This window comes from Arvicola amphibius, chromosome 8 (assembly GCF_903992535.2).
Source record: "Arvicola amphibius chromosome 8, mArvAmp1.2, whole genome shotgun sequence".
NCBI lineage: Eukaryota > Metazoa > Chordata > Mammalia > Rodentia > Cricetidae > Arvicola > Arvicola amphibius.
Window position 1 is genome coordinate 10,536,812 of NC_052054.1, and position 22,300 is coordinate 10,559,111.

Here is a 22,300-nt window from a genome sequence, read left to right on the forward strand (position 1 = left end):
CTCTATGTAGTTTTCATTTTAAGTTAATTTTCACTGTAAATTTCCAATTTATAGGATTTGATCAAATCATCGTAATAATCAGACTAGGAGACATCCATGCTTAAACTCTGTTATATGAAGGCTACATTTGAGCATCCAGATATGACTTGGTTACACTAACTACTCTGGCAATACAATGATCTAGTTCAGTTTTCTCCTTAGGAAGATTGAGGATTAGAATATTCCTTTAATCGGAACCAAATGGTTAGAATGTGGAATGAATCCTTTTGTCCAGTGTCAAAGATTATCACAACAAGCATACTGTCAGCTGTTTCAAGGGGAAATGAAGGGAGTGATGTGGGATTCCCTCTATGCTATGAATATGTTTTTACCAGTGGTTAATAGAGAAGCTGCTTTTGGCCAACGGTGTAACAGAATATAGCCAGGCTGGAAAAGATACATACATACACACACACACACACACACACACACACACACACAGAGAGAGAGAGAGAGAGAGAGAGAGAGAGAGAGAGAGAGAGAGAGAGAGAGAGAGAGAGAGAGAGAGGGCGGAGTTGAGGGGACATCATGTAGCTGCCAAAGGAGACAGATGCCCTGGAACCTTACAGGTAAACCATGAGTCTTGTGGTAAAATACAAAATAAAAGGAATGGGTAAATTTAAGATGTAAGATGTAGCTAGGAATATGCTAGAGTCATTGGCCAAGCAGTGTTGCAATTAATGTAGTTTCTGAGTGATTATTTCGGGTCTGGGCAGCCGGAAAACAAATAAGCAGCCTCTGCCTAAAAGGGAGGGGCGTGAAGGGAAGCCCCGCACAGAGAGAGCATCTGGAAGGCTAACCAGGCTATGCCAGTCTCCAGCAGAGTTGGGGGGGGGGGGGCGCAGAATGCACTGAGTCTTCAGACTCCATGGAACTTAAAGGGTGGGAGCCCTGGGTTACGGTGACACTGGGCATCTGCGTGGGACTCTCAACAGTTAGCAGGCAGACAGCTTCTGACATTTACACCTCACATCCCTGGACCTGAAACAGCTGCTAAATTACCATGCAATCCACAGTCCTGGAGCAGGGCTCACTCCACCTGAACACCACTCACAACTCGATTTGGCTGAATTTGAGGGAAGAAGGAAAGTCCAGGACTCAGACGGTGTCTCATGCTTTAAAGCAAACCCCTGAAGCCTTTCTGAAGATACCTTTTCCAAAGTAATTGATGATTACAACTCCCCAGACTATGTCCTCAGATACACACTGGAGAAAGCGAAGGTAGCTGCAGCCTGTGCAGACTCCAGACTCTGAGTCAGTTACCTGCCGAGGGCGATGCTGCTCATGCCAACAAACTGAGGCCAGACCCTTGCTTTGGGTTAGGGACCCAAGCTGAAAAGTGTCCGAGGATGGTCAGTGTGAGATGCTTTCCTCGGGAAGAAGCAGGCGGCTATGGAGATCAGACCGATTTCTGCCCTCTTTCCCCCAAATTCATCATTAATAATTAATGCTAATTCCATAATTCCCTTCTATTTGTAGAAGAGTCCCTGAGGCCCTCTCTCCTCATACACACTTTGCAAGGGTGGTTATTACATGTGCTTGCTTGAAGGTAGGGAAGTGCTAGTTCATAGACTATGCTGTAATTAAACACATTTACACATTTAGCTTGTTTTCATCTTATTTGAATACTTAATAATTCAATTTTAAGGCATCATGCTGTATGTCTGACACCCTTCCCTTCTGTAAATCATAGGAATTATTTCCATAATCTCCTTCATATTCCTTCTTCATTATAAGTTTTTAAATTTTAATTTACTTTTTTTTTTCTGAGTCAGAGAGTCACTCTATACCCTGAGCTGAGCTTAAACTTGCAGCAATCCTCCTGCCTCAGCTCCTCCATGCTGGGATTATGGCTGTGAATTAGCACACTCGTCAGGGCCCTTAGTGTTTCTGGGGCTTTCCCATTCCTAAAATTCCAAGATGGTCTTTGTTCTTGAAGGGAAGAAGTCAGTCTTTATCGCCCCCACACTCACGGAATGAGCGCACAATGAAGAAGGAGCCTAACTGAGACCTGGGAGGGGTAGCTGGTAGCCATGGAGTGGCTATTGCAATCACTCAGCCTGGTCCTAAATGTGGGGATGAAGGGTACACAGGTCAGCCTGCCAGAGTCTGCGTTACTCATCTGCAAAGTGCTGACTGGCTCACTCAGAACAGACCAGCAGTCTGCATGAAGATGGAGTATGCACCTTAGAGGTGCGGAGAGAAACTGTCCGCTCTCCTGGCTCAAATGTGGACACTGCTCAGGATATGACCCCACCCTCAGTGGCACACAGTAAGCATTGGTTGGTGTTTTGTTTTGTTCTTGTTTTTTCCAGACAGTATCTTACTAAGTAGCTAGGCTGGCCTCCCATTTACAGTGATCTTCCTGCCTCTGCCTCCCAAGTGCTAGGATTACAGGCGTGAGCAACCACATGTGGCCCTGGCTTCTTTGGCTAATAACAGTTTGGGAACTGGTACCTCTGAGGATAAAATGGGTTAGCCAAAGAAGCTGTAAAGTGTCTTCCCCTTAAAACAAATGAACCCCAGGATAAAGCTGTCATATTGATAGACTGAGGGTTGAGACTAGGGACCTGTCCCACACAGTGGTGTCTTTCTGACTGTGACATAGAACAAGAAGACACTAGAGCTGCTTTACCAGTATTTAAATGCTTAAGATGAGAAGGGGAACCCTTCTTTAGAAGTCTCTGCCTCATGGGAGTGCCAAGGAGGAACGCATAGACAGGCAGTCCCTGACCTGAGCACGCCAGGTCCTATCTCTTAGTGCTTGCTAGGACAAGACAGGGGCCTGGGGTTGAACATGGGCAGAGACTGGACATTGGTTTAAGATCACTAGTGCCAGTGTGGGACCTGAGGCCGGGCCGTGGCTCGGGGTGGATCATGGTGTTGGTGCCACACAGGAAGAGGGCTCGGTCAGAGGCCTGAGATGGAGAGGCTGGACAGAGGACCCAGAGCGCAATGCCACCCTTGCTTCAGATTGTTCTGACTTCATCTTGCATTGAGAAACCCACCAAATGCCTTCCTGACGATATACCCCCGCTGTGCAAGGATCCAGGGGCTGTGCTGTAGAAAAGACCCTCGGACTGAAGTAAACAGGTAGAATGCCAGACCAGGAAGCAACTTCCTTCCAAGGTGATATAAACATGCTCCTTCTGGAAGTCACAGGAAGGGTTTGTGACACAGAGCAGTTTGTGTGAGGGCGGATTTGCCTGGCTCAGTGTTCTTAAACGAAGGGTAGTTCGATGCAATGGCTTGGAGAGATGAAGGGATTGTCTAAAAAAGAAATCCATTTCTCAGCAATGGCCTTCCCTGATCTCAACTGCTACAGCAGAGCTTACATCTTACACACACAGCACTCCTCAGAGGATCCAAGGAATCACAAGCACAGAGCTCATGTGTGAAGCCTGCATGAAGCCCACATAGTTTGAGGTCAAGGCTGAGACCCTCAGTAGCCCCAGTTCTGAGAACATGGCTCCAGCCTTGTTCAAATACATCTCAGGAAAGGCCCACACCTTTTGTAACTACAGAATTTACAAACACTTGCCCAAGCTTCTTTCTGTGACAGCTAAGGAGCCCAGTTTTGCTTGTGAAGAGCCCATGCAGGCCTGGAAAGAGGGTAGGCAGGTGGGCTCCCACAGGGTCCACCTCAGCTCAGCTGCGAACCGGGTTCCTCACTGCTCCTAAGCTTGCTGTATTAGCAGCATGGAAGACTTCACAATGTGCTATGAGGTCAGTCATAGCAAACCCTGAGGTTCTGCCCACCCTGCCCACCTGCACATAAACAAGGCAGGAAGGGGCCATTTGGAAAGGATTACTGGGGTATTCTCATGTTCTCCCAGCAACAAAAGTAGCTGAAAGATAGGCACAATAAAGCAACACGAGGTAAAGTAACTGTCCCATCGACAATAACTTTAACAGCTTTTAGAAACGGGGCTTCAAGGTAAGACACTGGCGAGTCACTGTTTGCAGATGAGAAGTACTTGCTCCTGGACAAGCCAGGGTCTCCAGGCCTTCAGGACACTTGCTAATCCTCAGGGGGCCTCAACGGGCTGGCCAGGCTCTGGGAGCCTAGGTTTCTTTATTCCACAGACACAGATCCCAATGAGACACAGCTTCCCGTGGGCAGGCCCAGCTCTGGCTGTGGGGAGAAGCCACTGCTGGTCTGTGGGGCACTGATCTGAATGCGGGATGTTCCCGGGATCCTCAGATACGAGGTTTTCCAAGCAACCGTACCAGATTATATCAGTCTACCCAAATGATCCACTAATGTCTAACTTCAGTACACTAAATAAAATTCAGGCACGATACTTTAAATGTCTTACTACCAAAAGTGACTCCAAAATACACGTGTCAGTTTTAAAGACGCGGCAACAGGGCTCTCCACAGACCTGGCACTTCAGGAAGGCAGCATGGAGACCGTATGTGGGTATGGTTCTGTGCGTTTTCCCACCCCCTCTTCACCTTTCAGCCCCAGACCTGCATCCGGGTCGGCCTGTGTTCTGTGAGGATGCAAGGGTCAGGATGGTGTGAGCTACTGTGTATCTTCTGTAGCACCCGAGGAAAGACTAGGCCCAGGACTGGAGGCACCCTGCTGAGCAGGAAGCTTGTGGTCCTAACGGTGGAGAGGCTACCAGTGTGTGTGTGTGTGTGCTGTAAGAACTGGCAGGCTACACGAATGGTCAATTTAAACAGGAGACATTCTGAGGATATGGCTGTGCCTTTCTTCACCAGCACTTGGAGCTACATCCCAGGACCCGGTCTGCACCGTTCCTATGTGAGCATACACCCAGAGTCCAAGCCCTACATGCTAGGATGGTGGCTGTACTTTCTACCATCGTGGCTTTGATTAACTTCACCATCTGCCATTGCAAACAACAGAACTGTAACGCCTGTTTATACCATTAAAGCCCTGATGAGCATGTTAACAAACCCCTCCCTCCCAGCACCATGCATTTGGAGAATGCTTTGCCTTCGTTACCTTGGGGTCCATACTGGCTCATCTGTGGACCGTAAGTGCCACTTGAGTTACTCTGCTGAAAGTTACTGATTCCAGGATGCATCTGGCCCCCAGGAGAAGGGTGGGGTGACATGGATGGTCCTGCCTGCTGAGGTCCATACTGAGACATCTGGGGGTTTCTCTGTGTGCCTGCCATAAAACCTACATGGGAAACAAACAGAAAGTCACGCATGGGTCTTATCATTTTTGTATACACAAAGTATCCGTGGGATCCTATAGAACGTAGACGGGGAGAGGGTTGGTCCCCCTGATTCCCCCAGAGAAACATCCAAAGACATCTCAAATCCAGGGTGGAAGATCCGGGAGAGCGCCACGGGGGTGAAGAGGAAGTCACCACTACCTCCTCTGTAGATGCGCCCATAGAACAATCAAAGCAGGGCATCTGCTGCTCATTCAGGGAGGGATGGGCTCCACGCCTTCTCTGTGGGGCACAGGTCTACAGCACCGGAGCCCCTTCCCTTGCACCCTTGGCTTCCGTCCTGACAGCCTGAGCGCACCCGTGAGGAGCCAACTCACAGTGCTCTGCAAGGACCCAGCCCATTTTGTTTAGCACCTCCCTTGAATCTGCTCTGCCAGCCAGTTATATCTGTGTGTGACATCATCACAAGCCCAGAATCTGCTCTGCCAGCCACAGTCCCACCTGTGTGTGACGTCACCACAGGCCCAGAATCTGCTCTGCCAGCCACAGTCCCACCTGTGTGTGACGTCATCACAGGCCTGGAATCTGCTCTGCCAGACACAGTCCCATGTATGTGATGTCATCACAGGCCCAGCCACTTCTGTCAACAGTCCCCTCTCCCTGTTGCACACTGGCTCATCTCTTCAAAGCCTGCCTCCCGCTATTGGTCTAACTACTCAAGCCCCTCCTCTTAGTCCTTACTACATAGCCGTAGGAGCTAACGTTCAGAACTAAAGAGAGGTACCAGACAAACCCTTCACTCACACGAAGCCCTTCACAGTTTCCCGCAGCACCGAGGCCTGCAATACACCGTCTGCTGGGGGCCCCTTATGTGGACCCCACTGACACAGCTTCTCTCCCTATCTGCCAGCCTTCTTGTCCGTCCCAGAAGATTTTATCAAGCGCCGTCCTTCAACAATTCTGTCCTGTCTCTACTTCTTATAAGTCTCTTCATGTGCTCGTCCTTCTACTGCGTTCCCTGACTGCCCAACCAGAAGCTGGATCACCTTTCCCACACTCTCTTCGATGCCTTCCAAGTCCGTTTCATCACCTCTAAGTGCAGCATCATTTCGACATGCCTATGTGGTGTGTACATGCATGTTCACATGTGTGGGGGCACCTACTGCACATGCATGTGAAGGGCTGAAGTTGACACTGGGTGTCTTCCTCGACCACTCTCAATCATATTTACAAGACAGCATCTCTCGCTGAACCCAGGCTTAGCAGTTCTGGCTTGTTCAGCTTGCCAGCTTGCCTCTGCCTGAGTACAGGGGTCAGAGGCTGCTGCCACATCTACCTGGCTCTGACATGTGCTCTGGTATCTAGGGACTTCTCCATGCTTGGAAGAAAAGCTCTAAGGAGTCTTTCTTCAGCCACTAGACTGTTTTTAACTAACTTATTCCTTCTCTTCCTCACTAAGAAATGCCACAAAACAAAACAAAAACCAAAGATGACGTCACATTCAACGCCTCAGCCTAAGTCTGTGGCAGAGTAGATGGCACACGGGATGCATCCCACAATGCAGGCTGGATCTCCCTGGACAGCACACACCTGGTGTACTCCCTGTATGGGAATGAGTGGCGGCAGTACCACACCTGACCCAAACTGCTTTCTGAATAACTGGACAGATGTCCAGGATGCTGCAGTACATAATACAGTAGGTTCTTGATAAACAGTTATTTTAAATGCACCAAGAAACCACATGCTTAAATTCTTCAGAAATACAAAGTTAGCAATATCCCCTTGAGCAGCCTAGGCCAACAGAAGTATGTGTTCAAAGTAGCACACTGACAAAAGGCAACCTGAGACAGGTCGCCATCGCAAGCGTGTTGGGGGAGAATGCTCACGTTCCTCAGTGGGGACTCTGGCTGGGGAGAGGCAGGTATGCCTGTTCAGAGCTGAACCCAGAGTGGGACCTCTGCAGCTGCAGGGAAAGACAGGCCAGCAGGAAGGCAGTTAAGTGCAGGAAAGCAAAGCCACCAGGTAACAGAGGCCGGGGTTTACATTTCCTGAGAACAAAATGAGTCCTTCTAACACAGCTTCTGCCTAAAGAGACATACAATGAAAGCGAGGAGAGCTTCTTATTATCCATCTAATTTATTTATAAAAAGGGATCTTATGAAATTGGGCTCAATTGGCAGCTCCTAGATAGAAATCATCAGAGAAAATGTTTGCTTTGCCAGTCTGCAGACAAGCGGGAATCAGGGCACCGACATTACTCTAAATGACTGCAGCTTCAGATGATCCACGAAGCCGTATCGCGCTTTCCTAGAAAACCCTCCAGGTTTTCAGACAGCGCCCTGGCTAACAGAAAAGGCGCTTCAGCGCCATGGGGCTGTGTGCGACTGTTTCCCTCGTGGCTGGTCAGCGCTGCCACGCAGCGCAGGCCCTTTCAGCACTCAGCTGTCCCTCAACTGTGCAGGTGTCCCTGCTCAAGCTCAGAACTTTATCTCAGCAATCACCAACTAACCGTGCTGGTGGGGACAGAAGGCCTGCTCCCAGGGTTGCCTCTTCAGTTCAGAATCTACTTGGTCAGATATGTAAATGAATTTATCGCAGTGCTACTATAACTTGCAACTTTACATAATTTCTCTGGGGCCCCAGTTGCCTCCTCTTAAAATAAAGACTCCTGTAAGGTTCAACAGAGTGAGCATGGGAGAGAGCCCTGCAAGATGAAAGGTGAATTCCTGGTCTATACATCGCCAAGGATGCCTTTTGACTCAGGGACGCAGTACACATCAACAAAGGATAAGCTGATGTTTACCACCTGGGGACTCAGGTGTGTACACGTTCCAAGGGGTTTGGCAAGGGCACGTCCTGGGAAGCAACCCACTTGTTCCGCTTCCCATCAGAGTCTCCTGCTAGGGTGGCCACTGCTTCGGTCGCTCTTCAGGAGCTCTACAGTGTGCGGTTGCACTGCACTTTCTACTTTTCTTCTTCTGAGTGAATCTGAATGAATGCCGCTCTGGGCTCCTCTAGGATCCTGTGCTCCTGCCGTCTGTCTGTACATATCAGCTACTGTCTTCATACAGCAGCAACCTCCCAAATGCACAGAGCTTACAGCCTGCCCTGCGATCTGCAGAGCTGGACTCTTGGTTCGAATACCATCACTAGCCAGATGATGCCACGATAGCCAAGGGACAGGACCCGGCACGCTTTTCAAGCCAATGCTGCTGCAATGTGCAGAATAAAGAAAGGACTGAAGGGGAGCGGTGTTTGGAGTGGCAAGGCCAGCCAGAGCCCCACACAGCCATGAATCAGTCGATATGGACTCAAGGCTAGCCACCAGCAGGAATCCTACTAAAGAACACTTCTAGTTGCCCCACCCCCACCCCCACTCCGCAGTGCTGGGACTAGGACCTGGGACCTGGTGCATGATAGGCATATACCACTGAGTTACACTCCCAGGCCCCAGGACGTTCAGTTTTTAAACAGTTACGGAATACTGACATAATCTTCTAAAGGGATTGGTGAAAAGTGAGCAGAAGTTGCTTGAGAAAGCAGTATTTCCCCTCTGTCCAAATCTAGAACAGCACATTCATGCTTATGATTTGTTTCCTCATTTGTGACGTGGGGACAGACACACGGTGAGGAGAAAGCCAGCGTAAGAAGACCTAGCCCCATCAGCTCCCAATAAACACTACTAAGAGCAACTAGCCTGTCCCCAAGTAGTCAGCAGGAGGGGTGGTCTGGGTCACAGCAGCACAGTTGGGGGCTAGTTTGGTGTCAAGGTCTGCTATGCAGATACCAACTAGACTCTTAAGCTCTGCATGCCCCTTCTCATCTTAGGGGCTCGATTGTGGCCCAGCATGCCAGCTCTAGTTAGCTCTCTGTCATTTCAGTCAGACATATTTGCTGTCTCCTGCAGGGAGGGGGAGGGCTATGTCTGCAAGTTCTTTGGACTTGGTCATTTAATTGTTTTTGCTATTATTTTAAATCTTCACAGAAGGAAATGGGCATTGTAAGCATTTCTTCTCCCTCAAAAGGAAAAAAATCATATTTCAATAAAAACATTTCTGCCTATTTATGGTGTTACTGTTTATTTGCCTGTATTTTGCTTTTAGGAAATTATTACAGAATGGCAGTTTGTGACAGTAGAGAAGAGAAAAGCTGACAGCTGAGAGAACACAGCTGTACTTGTACAAGGTGTGAAGTGTCGCTAGCTACAAGCCAGACTTTCTAGCAAAGGAAGCTTAGAGAGCACAGGATGAAAAGCCTCTGCACTGAGCCACTGTATGTAGTAAAGAATCACACGTCCCAACCAAGTATCTAACAGGAGGAAATTCAAAAGTGGGACAAAGCGCTAGATTAGGCAATTATTTGTATTATATAGAAGAATGTTTATTAGAAATCCCCATGAAGATAAAACTTACATCTCTCTCACACACACACAAGGAGTTTCCTACGTAAATGTACTGCCTCTGGGCCTGTACACAGCTACATTCCTCACAAACACCTGCTTTCTCACACTGCAAATGAGGACAGCCACGGAAATAATGCCCTTTAGGAGGGAGAAACCTGAGCAGGCCAGGAAAGATGCACAGCCTCTGACCTGCCTCTGCCACGAGTGACTGTGAGCACCCACGTGGAGCAGGGCACGGGTGGCCATGAGCATCCACACGGGGCAGGGCAGGCTCCTCTTTTCCTGGGCTATGGGATCATTCTGAGAGTCAAGCAGGGAAAGTGTACACAAAAGCACGCTTCTCTGTGCTGAAGAGTCCCGTGGATTCTATACAAGGCAGCTATTGCCTGACAATGAGCCTACCAACACTCTATTCACTGTGTGAGCGCCAACCTAAGCCACCAAGCTGGTATCTAGGTTCATGACAATGTTACACAAATCTACCTGCAGGCCCCATTCTACTCTAGCCTTCATCAACTAAAGAAGAAAAAGAACCTTTTTAAAGGAAAAGATGAGATCCTGTGCTACTTATGGAATTAAATACACAACATACAGTTTATAAGAGATATTTTTACCATCACTAATGTGTGCAGAAGCATGTGCATGTGTTTTATTTATTCATGTACCCTTTGGCTCACAAAACAAGCTTTATCCCTACTATGTACAATTTGCAGTCAGATGAGAAGTGAAACTCACTAGGGAAAGCACAGTTAGATAAACTGCTTAAAGTCCTCCTTTTTGCATTGTGCCAAAAGGCCTTGCACCTTTATCCTCAGGGACTCCCACCCTTTTGGTCCCACCTGTCACCACCCTTGGCATTGTAGGACAGAAGGTGTTTCTCATGCATGGCCAGCAGCATGCATGACCTCTGTGCTAGAGTAGCCAGCATGCTGACATAGCGATCTGTTCCTGTAACTAGCTCTCCCACAGACTGTGAGCACTGTGGCTTTAAGGCCTCCTTTCTCATCTGCCCAGGCAGTTCTGGGTGTGCGGCTGGAGCAAACACACATGCCCAGAGTGACTCACGGGACAGCTCCATACAGAGCCCTGCACTTCTACTGTATAAAGCAGGATTGACCACTTCTTGCCTTGTGTTCAGAGTCCTTCCCAAAGGAAGGCTGTCGTGAGAAGGAGCAACCGACAGTAGAGGAAGACTGGGTGCTGAACAGGGCAGAAAGCACAGCTTTCCACCACCTAACCATGTGCCAATGTACCCCTCTGCCCAGCTCCACTGTGCCTGCAGCCATGAAAACTGTGGGAAAACCCAGTCAGAAAACTCAGGCTAGAATGTGGAGCTATCACATGGGAGTCTGTCTGTTGCCATTTCTGAAAACTGCACCTCCCTTATATGAGGAAATGAAAGGAAGAGCTGATGCATACACACAAGATGCTTCTTTTTTCTTTTTTTCTTTTGGTTTTCCGAGACAGGGTTTCCCTGTAGTTTCTAGAGCCTGTCCTGGAGCTAGCTCTTGTAGACCAGGCTGGCCTCGAACTCAGAGATCCGCCTGCCTCTGCCTCCCGAGTGCTGGGATTAAAGGCGTGCGCCACCACCGCCTGGCCCACAGATGCTTTTAAGAGACAGATACAAACTCCTCAGGAATTTATAGATAACCCACCATTTACCTCAGGCCACAACCCCCATCTCTTTGCCAGGCTCCCCTACAACCTATTCACTAGTGAAGCAAACCACACTCTAGGTCCCTGTAAGTGGTTACATCCCCCAGGTAGAATGCTGTCCCCAAGCACCTCTGGCCTGCAGTGGCCCTAGGGCCTGTTTGTTAAGTTTTCTTTCCATGGTCAGCCAGAGCTGACTTCAATATCCAGAAAGCACAGACCCCTTCCAAATAGCTGGTTCTAGAAATAACTGATAGGCCACAGTATATGTAATATGTGGGTCAGACAAGACAAGCCAGCCAATCTCAAGCCATTCCAGGCCTGGCCAGCTCTGGGTGGCCCATGACTCAAGGGTACAGCCTTCTTGGCATATGAGGGAGACAGGTAGAGAGGAGGAGACTAAGAATGAGTACTTCCTGTCAAGAGCCTGAACAGACATTCCAGATGAAGAGCGAGAACGGGCTGCAGCTTTTCTAACGTCAGGGCGGCAAGCATGGGTGGACAGCAATGACGGCGTAACCGGAACATAATGGGGAGCGACAACCAGGGCTTCTGAAGGGTGCAGCGTTCTCCTCAGTGCCGTCTTATGTGTGCAAAGCTAAACTTGAAGGATTTTTAACCAGGGTCTTGGCCTCCAACTGTCTATCCATGATTTATGTATGCAATAGAAAATTCTGCAAAGATTGTTGGAGAAAAGGGGTCAAGTAAGAACCCAGTAATGGTTTGTCCTACAGGAGGGGAACCAAGGTGAGCAGCAGGCTCACGCAGCAGAGGAACGGAGGTGAGCAGCAGGCTCACGCAGCAGAGGAATGGAGGTGAGCAGCAGGCTCACGCAGCAGAGGAACCGAGGTGAGCAGCAGGCTCACGCAGCAGAGCCAGGCCCCAGTCACACTCTATTCAACTGCTTCACCAAAGGCTGTCGTGTCAGTTGCTGAGAGCTACAAGAGCACTTGTAAGACACAAAGCTCCAGAAGCCACCAAAACACAAACATGCTTTTCCTTTGGCACAGGGACAATCTATTTTCAGGCTGGCATCTGCTAAACAAAACAAAACAAAACAAACAAACAAACAAACAAACAAAAACCCCCTCAGAATTACTTGTTTCTGCAAGCCATTTCAATAGATGTCACACATGTGTGTCACAGTGGTCCCAGGCAGCACCGCCTCAGCACCGTGTCTCCACTAGAAAGGCAGACATGGCCATTACACTCACAAATAGGTGTCACATTCCTATCTGGAGAGAAAAATGGGCTGTAAGAAACATTCTGGTCCCATTTTAATATCTTCAGTGTTTATCTGCCTACCCGCTTTTCTTCACCACATGAACTGCTTCAAGGAAGACGGGAACTAATGACCCATTCAAGGCTTTAACCCAGGCCCCCTGTGTTGCGCCAGCTGTGCCATTAGGTTAACTGGCAGAATCGCTCTTTCTCCTTCCCCTGCGACTGCGGAGTTTCACACGCAGGCCCCACAGCAGCCACTAGGCCGCCCCTGCCCACCCCACTCGCTCTCAGCTGCTGACTTACATCCAAAGTGACATCATCTATCACCGGGTAAATTAGAGCCAGGGGAGGGTCAGACTGATTACCCAGCTGGTAGATGGGGACAAAACATTCAGCCTTTCTCTACGCTAATGTCTACTGCAAAGTTGTCTTCCGAGTTGAGGCCGTGAGGGTAAGTGCATTGCTGGGCTGAAAGAAGCGCACGAGTGGCTGGCCCCGGCACCGTGGGCACTCTTAATCACTTCTAGAGATGCAAACAGCTCTCTCTGTGGGCTTCAACCCATCTCATCTGAGCGACCCACATGATGCTCATCTTATTAATAACCAATGCCCTGCGCTCACCACTTCAGAGACAAGGTCCTCTTTAGCTTCATGCACACTGTGTCCAAAGGACGCTCTGACCTTCGTTTTATGTATGAGGAAGCAGATTTCACCAAAGGTCCAAGGTCACAAAATCATTAAACTAATGGTTAAGTTTGCCACTTAAAACTTAAAACCCAGATCTTCGGCTCCATCAACACTGCAGATGAAAAGGAGAGTCTGGACATGGGACGGGAAACACTGGAATTTGAGGTGGAGGAGACCACAGTCCTGGCCTCCATGGAGCACTGGCCTGTGATGCTCCAGTGTTACCCACCTGGGAGTGGCCAAGAGCTGCCAGCCTTAGCTTGTGACATTCAACCAATGGGGGACGGAGGTCCCAGCATGCAGGAGCCTCTTCATTCACCTCACACCTGACAAACAGTGACTCTGAAGCTAAACACGGGTCAGTGATCTGGACCTGACTACTAAGTGAGAGCCAGGCAAGAAGAGCCTGGCAGCTCATAGACCAGTCAGTCAGTGTACACAGAGCTTCTAACACAGGGTTAATGTGGTAGCAAACTGTGAGACAGGGTGTGGAGAGAGCCCAGAAAGAGAAGATAGGGCTGCCCAGAGATGGGCCTTCAACAGAAAGACAGACCTGCTAAGGGTACCTGGAGACACTGGCTGCTCAGCTCATGTGGGGAGCTGATACATGGAGGAGCTACTGGAACCCCATGACCACTCAGAGGGAGACCCAGGCCGGGGTGATTTAGCTTTTTGGCTTGGGATTAAAGGCAAAAATGGTCTTTCACTGAGGTAGGGAACACAAAAGGATCAGGAGGAAAACACATTTTATGCAAATATACAATACTGAATTTACCAAGATCCAGACATTCTCAGATGCTTGACCTGACAGAAGTAACTGTCACATGCACAATTCCTGGGCAGCGAGGAGCTGATGGAGTGACAGCACCATGCCTCCTCTAACACACCCTAAGAGTCAAACAGACACTCGTCAGCACCATGTCTCCTCTAAAACACCCTAAGAGTCAAACAGACACTCATCAGCAAATACTGAGTTTTCCTGTACATAATGTTTTTCCAACTTTCTGTGAGACACTTTCCTAGAGGTCAAGTCCATAGGTTCAGGAGCTCAGAAAGCTCTCTAGAGTGAGGTCCAGACACCATCTCTTGTAAGCAACCTCCCATTTGAGTTTACTGTCATATTTTGCAGGTCACCTTCAGTAAGAACAGAGGCTAATCAATTGCTTTTGGAGGAGATGGGGGCTGCTGCTAATGGTCAGCAGGCAATTTCTCCTTAAATCTAGAAGGAGCTAGGAAGGAGTACAGAACACCCTCAATAACCCGCACATCCCTGGAACTTCTCAGTGTGGGCAGGCTTACTGTCAGTCTCAAAGCGGAGAACCAGAGGCAGGCGGTGGCCTTTCTCTGCAGGTTCCCCCATCAGAACTAAACACCAAACCCACTTCCCATTCCTTACCCTCCTCTTGGCTGCCTCTGAGTTTAGCACCAACATGCTGATCTGTTTTTGACAGTTCAGGAGTTCAGTCAGTCAAATAAGAGGGAAATCATGCTGGGTACTGTAAACCCAGTCACCTATCCAGAGCTAGTAACGCCATGGATCTCGGAGAACCTACGGCCACCACTTTACCACAATCCCTAACTACATTCTATAAATATCTGTCCCTATGCCCACAGGTAAGTGTAGTCTTCAACCCTCACCAAGGAAACTTCTCTCTGCAACAGACAGACCATTACAGAAAACCACAACCAATCAAACGTAGACTGTGAAGTCCAGTTCCAAGGGACACATCTACAATCTACTGCAGCAAGTTAGATTAGGTTCAGGGATCGCAGAGGAGGAAGGGATGGAAAGATTCTAAGACCCAGAGGATCAGAGTTTGCTGTACAACTGTGTCTCTGAGAAATATCAGAAGCCACACCCATCAAGGCTCACCAAAAAGACTAGCCAAACACGGGCAAGACAGGAACAACACACAATGCTAAAGTGGTTAGGGGAAAGCCTACGAGGCCTCAACCCTACAGAAAGAATTATAGGAAGGCTGGGAACAGGAGAAATAGTCTACCCCAGGGAAGAGTACACCAATTGGTTTTCTAATACAAATGGGTCAGCCTTGAAAACACATGTATATGAAAATGTGCAATAACAATTAATAAAAAAACTCATGACTAAGAGAACAGGAAGGTGCATGGAGGGGCAGAAGGAGAAGGGAAGGAGAAGTGCTACGATTACAGATAATTTCTAAATGAAGAGGCACTAAGATAGATACACTGCAGATAAAAAAGTAATAAAAAGATGAATTAAAATTAGAAATTAGGTCAATCAACATTCAGAAGAAACTTAAAAAAAACCCCAACAATTTACAAATCAGCTTTTGGGATAGTTATCACTTTGAAACCAGGCATGATATTGGAAACTTTAAAGTTTTTACTTATTTCCATGTAAATATCCTCAGAATCTAAGAGCATGGCGAGGTAGGATGGCCATCAGCGACAGGCTCTAGATGTGAGGTCTCTAGACAGGCTGCCACAGCCTCAGCTGGAGATGCTTCTGGCAGGGTTAGAGATAGAAATCAGACGTGCAGACTCCAGATGCCCCCACAACGCCAGAGACACACTGATGGCAGGAGGCACGCGGCACACACCACTCTTGGTTCTCTGCTCGGGAGACTTGTCCTGAATGGCATGAACACTGACGGACTGCTGGCTCTGGGAGTGTCAGGCACTCACCGTGCCTCTGCTGTCCACATAGATCTGGGTGTGTGCTCATGGGGCTCAGGGACCCACAGAGACTCCAAGAGAACCTTTCCTGCGCCACAGCGCCAGAAAGTACAAAAAAAGGAGCTGGGGAGATGGCTTGGGTGGCCTGAGTTTGGGTCTCTAGCACCTACTTAAGAAACCAGGGGTGCCAGCACATGCCTGTAGTCCTATTACCAAGGAGGTAGAAACGGTGGACCCCTGGAACTCTCTGGCTCACCAGCTGGTAGAGATAAACTGCTAAGGTCAATGTCTAGTGTAGATCTTGTCTCAAAAAATAAGACGTAGAGCTGTTGAAAAAGGCACCTGTACATATGAGCACAGATATGAACAAACATACGTACACAGTGTGAGAAAGGCCTTTTCCATACAATATGTAACTGGAATTTTGATGAGAAATTCTGCTCATTTGGAAGAGAAGCTGATACTCACCAACAGTTGGTAAAGAGAAACACTGTAAGAACAGAAGAGGAATGTGGTAGCAATTAAGACGTTCCTTCCTAACCCAGTCTAAATTAACACCTAAACCTCCGGCTGGAACGATGACACCTAGGCACTAAAGGGCCCATCCTAACTGCCTAAGTTCTGACTCCCCTTTTGTAGCTGCTCACAAAAACATCTCAATGTGTATCACCCCCGGTCTGTTACATGCTTTCCTGGGTACCAGAATAATTTTATTAATAAAATGCAGTTACTGAGGAACAGCACTGTGCAGATCAGATTCCAAGTTTCTTTTTGTGTGATTCTGCTGACAAACGGCCAAAGACCCTATGGTGCTTGACTACACAAAATACTTGAAATTTATAAAAAGCCAACACTCTGTTGCTGCTCTTCTCGTGGCTGTACTGATGCGATTTTGCTGATGCTGGTATCTGCTAGGGCAGGAGTGGTCCCCAGTTAGGCACGGCTAGCACTCATGCTGCTATGGCAACTCCTCTTTCTGAACAGGGAGAGAAAAATGAGATCTCTATGTAGGTCGGCATGGAGAGAAAATGAAGGTTGGGGCGCTGCTCAACAATTCTGGAAGATTTGGCCCAGGATGCCTCCTGTGTTGATCTGATGCTCACACAGCGGCACCAAAGAACTGCCTCAAGCCACAGAATACACTTTCGAGTACACCACCGCTAGCGGCGCCATCACTCTGCCTGCCATCCGTGTCCGAGAGGGAAAGTTCTTAGGGTTCTGTTACAACCTATCTCAAGGACTAATTAAATCCTCATTACTACCTTCTAATTATTCAAATACTGTGGGATTACGCTCAGGAAGTCCCTGCTGGCACGCTAGATGAAAAGGGTTAACAAGCTGTGTTGGTTTTGGGAATCCAGTTCTAGTGTAGCCCTTCAGAAAGCCACCAGCATCAACATGAATATTTAACTAGACACCACTGTGAAAATTAAAAGGAGATTCAATTAAAAGGCTTGCGAAAAATTAAATTTGACCTCTCTACATCTGTCCAAATAAATAAGGCTTCCTTCAATATTTTTACCTAATTGCTAATCTAATAAACCAGAAGGGCATTTACTAGTTTTATTAGGTTTACAGTGTTTTAGGGGTTAAAACTGTGACCCCTTTAATGCTAGTACTTATTGTACCTATTTATCTACTCAGATGACTATTCCATAGTCCAAGCCATCCTGAGAAACGGGCCACACATTGATAAGTTTTTCAAATTGCTCTTTAGGAAGTCTAAGATGTACACACTAAAAATAAACAAGGCTCCTACCAGCCTAAACGCCTCTGGGGCATTTTCTACCACGCTACCCCTTCTGCCCAGATGATGGCAATTGTGCATGATGTAACATGGTTCTACAGAAAGAGCTGGTTTAAAACAAGAACCAGGAACAAACCTGTTGTTACAGCTTAACTATGAAATGTCCCCCAAAGCCTCCTGTGTTGAGGTCTTGGCTCCTAAGGTGGTAGATTCAATCACAGTTTGCATAATTGGATCGCGAAGGCTCGGAGTTAGTCAATAACTTATCCATGGACAGATTCCTAGTCTGATGGTAGTGTTGGTAGTGTGGGAGCTAAGAAGGAGCTGGGCTTGGCTGGAGGAAGCCTGTCTGTGGAGGAAGCCTATCCTGTCCCATCTGTCTGTGCTCCCCAGGTGTCTCAGGGGAGTAACGCTCCAGTGTGCCATCTTCTCTGTGACGCTTCACCCCAGCCCCAGCCCATGGAGCCAGCTGATCTTGAACTACAACCTCTGAAAGCCCAAACTAAAACAAACCTTTCCACCTGTCAAATTACTTATGTCAGATCTTTGCCACACCAACAAAAGCTGATAAATAATACATGTTATTACAGAATATCAAACTCAAGTTTTAACCTTTTTAAAAAAGAATCCTTCAGTTAGTAAATGTTTCAGGAATGAAGTGTCAATGAAATGTTAAGATGAAAATAGGTGAAAGTGTAGAGAGAGCCCCACAACAGTGGTTTTCCCCTTCCTAGTGCTGGGACCCTTTAATGCAGTTCCTCACGCTGTGGTGACTATTTCATTGCTACTTCATAACGGTAATTCTGCTACTGGTATTAATCGTAATGTAAGTATCTGACATGCAGGATGTCTGATAGGCGACCACTGTGAAAAGGTCGTTTGACCCTTAAGGCTGAGAATCACTGCCAATCAACATCAAAGCATCTCTCCTTTCTGGAAGCCATGCTGCCACATCTGTGTGCAGGAAGAGACAGCTGTAGTGAGCCATGGTCATCTGCATCCAAGTACAATGTGTGGAAAGGGCTTCATGACCAATGTCCTTCGACAGAGCCACCAACAGAGAGGAAGGAGTAGGGACTGCAGAACTCAGAAACTCGTCCTTGATGGTATGTGAGCACCGTAATGGCCTGCAGATACCAAAGTTGTTCAGACCCACGCCAGCGAGACCTTGCCATTTGTGAAGCTCTTTTAAACCAGGTATGTTGCTTGTTGATGGGAAGAACACACGGGCCAAGCAGAAGGGATAATATCAGGACAAAAAGCTAAAAGAGTTCATCCAACAGCGTGAGCCTGGAGGGACTTGGCTCCAGGACACTGCTGTGTCATGGGGACTTGAGGTAGGGCTCAGACACTGCTTAGAGCATCTTTGTGTGGACCTGTGTTCAGGTAAGTGCTTACACGGTCCTTGACGTGAGTGACAGCATGTGTCTCTAGAACACACACGAGGAGCAGAGTTGGGGCTCAGGGTTCCCCTCATCTCATCTCATCTCATCACAGCACGTGTGAAAGGCAGCCACTCGGCGTGCTTATCTCAGCCCCGAGCCTGACAACACCTGTGGTCTGAAAGGGAGACATTCTGAAGACAGAGACTAGCTAGCAAATATGTAAAACAAGTGTTTTTTTCTATTGTATCAAATGGTGCTAAGAACAAACGTTTCTTATAAAATTTCAACAAATAAGAAGCTTATTTTCTTTTAATCCCCCTTTCTTACTTTTAAAGGAAAATTAACTCCTCTATGTCAGCCCATAATTTAACAAGAGCTCTTTTGACAAAGGAAGCTATCTAGGCAGATCTTTTAGGGAAGGAGGTTTAGGGAATATGCTCATAAAAGATCTAGCAACTTATAAAACTAATTAGTAACTTGCTACTTGAAGGAAATGGTTGCTCCAACCACCCAGATTGTCAGGTAGCCAGCAAATTAGCCAAAGCACACTAACAGTAAGAGGGAGGAAATGACAGCAGGGTAAAGCCTCTGCAGGGGAAATGCCTACAGCCTGCCCTGTGAGCTGATCGGACTCAGCGTCCCCACGGATGTCAGGTCTATGCCTGTGTTCCTGTTGTCAAATCTCACCAGTTTTAAGGGCTGGGGAAAGGCTGTGCAGGGCTGTGAGAGAGTCTCTCTGCTACCTAGTATGCTGTACTTACTATTTTAGGGCCTCCAAACAAGAGCTATCTATGTCCTGCTCAGTGCTGGCCTGGTCTGAGTGGGTACGTGCCTAGTGCGGGAACGATTCCTCTTACTGCCACCTCACTGGCCCAACTTCAGACCCAAGCTGTAAGCCAGGACCAATGAACCATAGCCCCTTTGCATCCCCTCACATTGGCAACAGCTAGGCGCCTGTCAACAATGCCGACTAAACTGTGCCCCCCCAACCTCCTGATGAGAAATCTGGGGCATGCCCAGCAATGGGATTCATAAGTACACATGGCTCACACACACTTTAAAATTTCAAAGCCATTGCTACCATTCTCCCAGAAGCACCCAGGCACCACCAGCACTCAGAACCTTGTGTCTCTATGCCTACCCATGTGGAAAAGGTAAAATCCACCTGACCCACAAACAGAAGTAGTCCATATGAAACTAGGTTAAAATCACCCCTGGCCCAGGGGCGATGCGCAGCCCTTCTCTACGCCAATCTGGGTTAAAACTGTCTTTCCTTGCCCTCCGCCCCCAGGCAAAAGTACCTTCCCCACCGATGACAAAAAGACTGAGGGACAAGCCTAAGGGACACCAGGCCTTATGAACACACCATGGAGTGACACGCAGCACCCAGTAACGCCAATGAAGAGTTCGCAGACACAAGACAACATCTGTTTGGAAGCATCAGGAAAGCACGCACTCCTTTTCTGACCAGGGTGCCACCAACCCTCTAGTGAGGGAATCAATGTGAACTCTACAGTCTACCCCAGAGAGTTGACCATGTGATCTTCCAAGTGGACTCCAGTCCGAAGACCTTACGATTTTATACAAGGTCTTGTTATGTGCTTAAGACCTGAGGCAAACACCACAGGAATGAGTGATCAGTCAAAACTGTTGTCCTACACACACAGACACACGTACTCTCATACACTCATACATGTATAGATGCACACACTCGCATACACATGAACATGCACACACACATATGCACATACTCCCACATGCACATACACACATTGAGCACACACATAAGCACACACTTGTGCATGCAAACATGCACATACACACAAATGTAGACATTAGTTTATCAAAATGTGTACAGATGATGTTTCATGATGCATATTCTTTGGCTCTTGAGTCATCCTTGGCCAAATGTCACCCAATCTATAAGAAAGACAGCTTCCTCTTCATGAAAGCTTGTGTTCATTTGACAAGAAACACGATCTGTGTGGGTGAGCAACCTCATCCACCTGTCTACAGTGGGACTGCTGAGGATGACCCGAGACTCACCTCTTTCCTGTGGCATTGGTGACTGGCTCAAGGCAGGATGGGAACTGGATTCTGACTGGCTCCCTGGCGGTTGGGGAGGCATCTGGCTGCCTGTAAAACACAGGAGGGAAACATGGATTGATACTGCGACTACAGAAACCAAGATGCAGTTAACAGCTCACAAAAGCAGAGAAGAAAGCTCAGAAAGCAAAGGACTTCTTTCCCCTGTAATATGAAGCAGATAAAGATATTTACCAAATGACCTGCTTAAAAATGCAAAAACTTCTGAATGGCTTTTCAAACTCACGGAGCAACCAACCAGTGGCTGCAATCTGACATCCCAGACACCCAAGACGGCCAGCCAAGCTTAGCTCTGGAGTCTGAACTCAGCCCCCAGGATAAGAATGAAAAACATCTGGCATTCACTCACCGGTGATAGCCAATCAATACTGTAACATCAATTTCTAATAAGCAATCAGAGATTCACTAAGACACACAAAGTAGGAGGTATATTAGCACTGAAGAGGGCACTGCCCCGCTACTGTTGACTTCTGTTGCTGATACAGAAACAGCATTTATTTAATTCCCAGTAATTTAATGTTCATTCAATTATTTCTTCACATACAATGCAAGTTTCTTGAGGTGAGAATTATGTCTTTTCCGTCCTCCCTCCCTTTTCATGAAGAATATACAATAACTCATCATCTCAGAATACGAAATAAAAAAGACACTTATTTTATTGATAAGAGAGAGATACCAATCACATAGAGGCTTGATGAATAATTCTGAACTAAGCATCACAAAGGTCCTTTACACAATTAACTCCCTTCCTGGCCCGGAGGTTTAGATGCATTTCTAAGGCAGAATTCAAAAGTATTGAATTTCACACCACCCTCAAGGCCCAAGCACTCACAGCATGGGGATATTGCTATTTTATGCTCTACCTTATCCCTCTGTTAAAATGAATAGGAAAAAGACACCCCCAACACACACACAACGTCCCTGCATTCCTCTGAGTAGTGGTCAGGTGATCAGGACAGCAGACACTAACTATGTTGATTCCACAGGTCCTGTTCTCCCATAGCCAAAACCACTACTGACAAGAATGACTGCTGAGTAGAGAGAGAAACTTCAAGATCACCACCAATTCAAGCCACTGGAGGCTGTAAGACACACATGGATGTATCTCAGTCCTGGAGTCCGCGGGGACTGCTGTGAGTAACTCTAATAATGCTTGCACAGGATAGCAAATGGAAGGCCGATGATCTCCACAGCAGGGAGAAGGCAGTAGTTACGAAAGCACAACTGTAAAATAATCCTCAAGTTC

General features: G+C 47.6%; 1 protein-coding gene across 3 annotated transcripts in view; it reads right to left on the reverse strand.

Moving 5' to 3' along the window:
• The window catches only part of Arid1b (AT-rich interaction domain 1B), a 360,006-nt gene that overhangs the window by 56,543 nt on the left and 281,163 nt on the right, over positions 1–22,300 (reverse strand). For all 3 annotated transcript variants that reach the window (XM_038338780.2, XM_038338778.2, XM_038338779.2), the window contains 2 exons: positions 20,995–21,084; positions 5,015–5,194 (listed from right to left, as the gene is read on the reverse strand). In XM_038338780.2, coding sequence (XP_038194708.1) covers positions 5,015–5,194; positions 20,995–21,084 — 270 coding nt within the window. The remainder of the gene's footprint in view (positions 1–5,014; positions 5,195–20,994; positions 21,085–22,300) is intronic.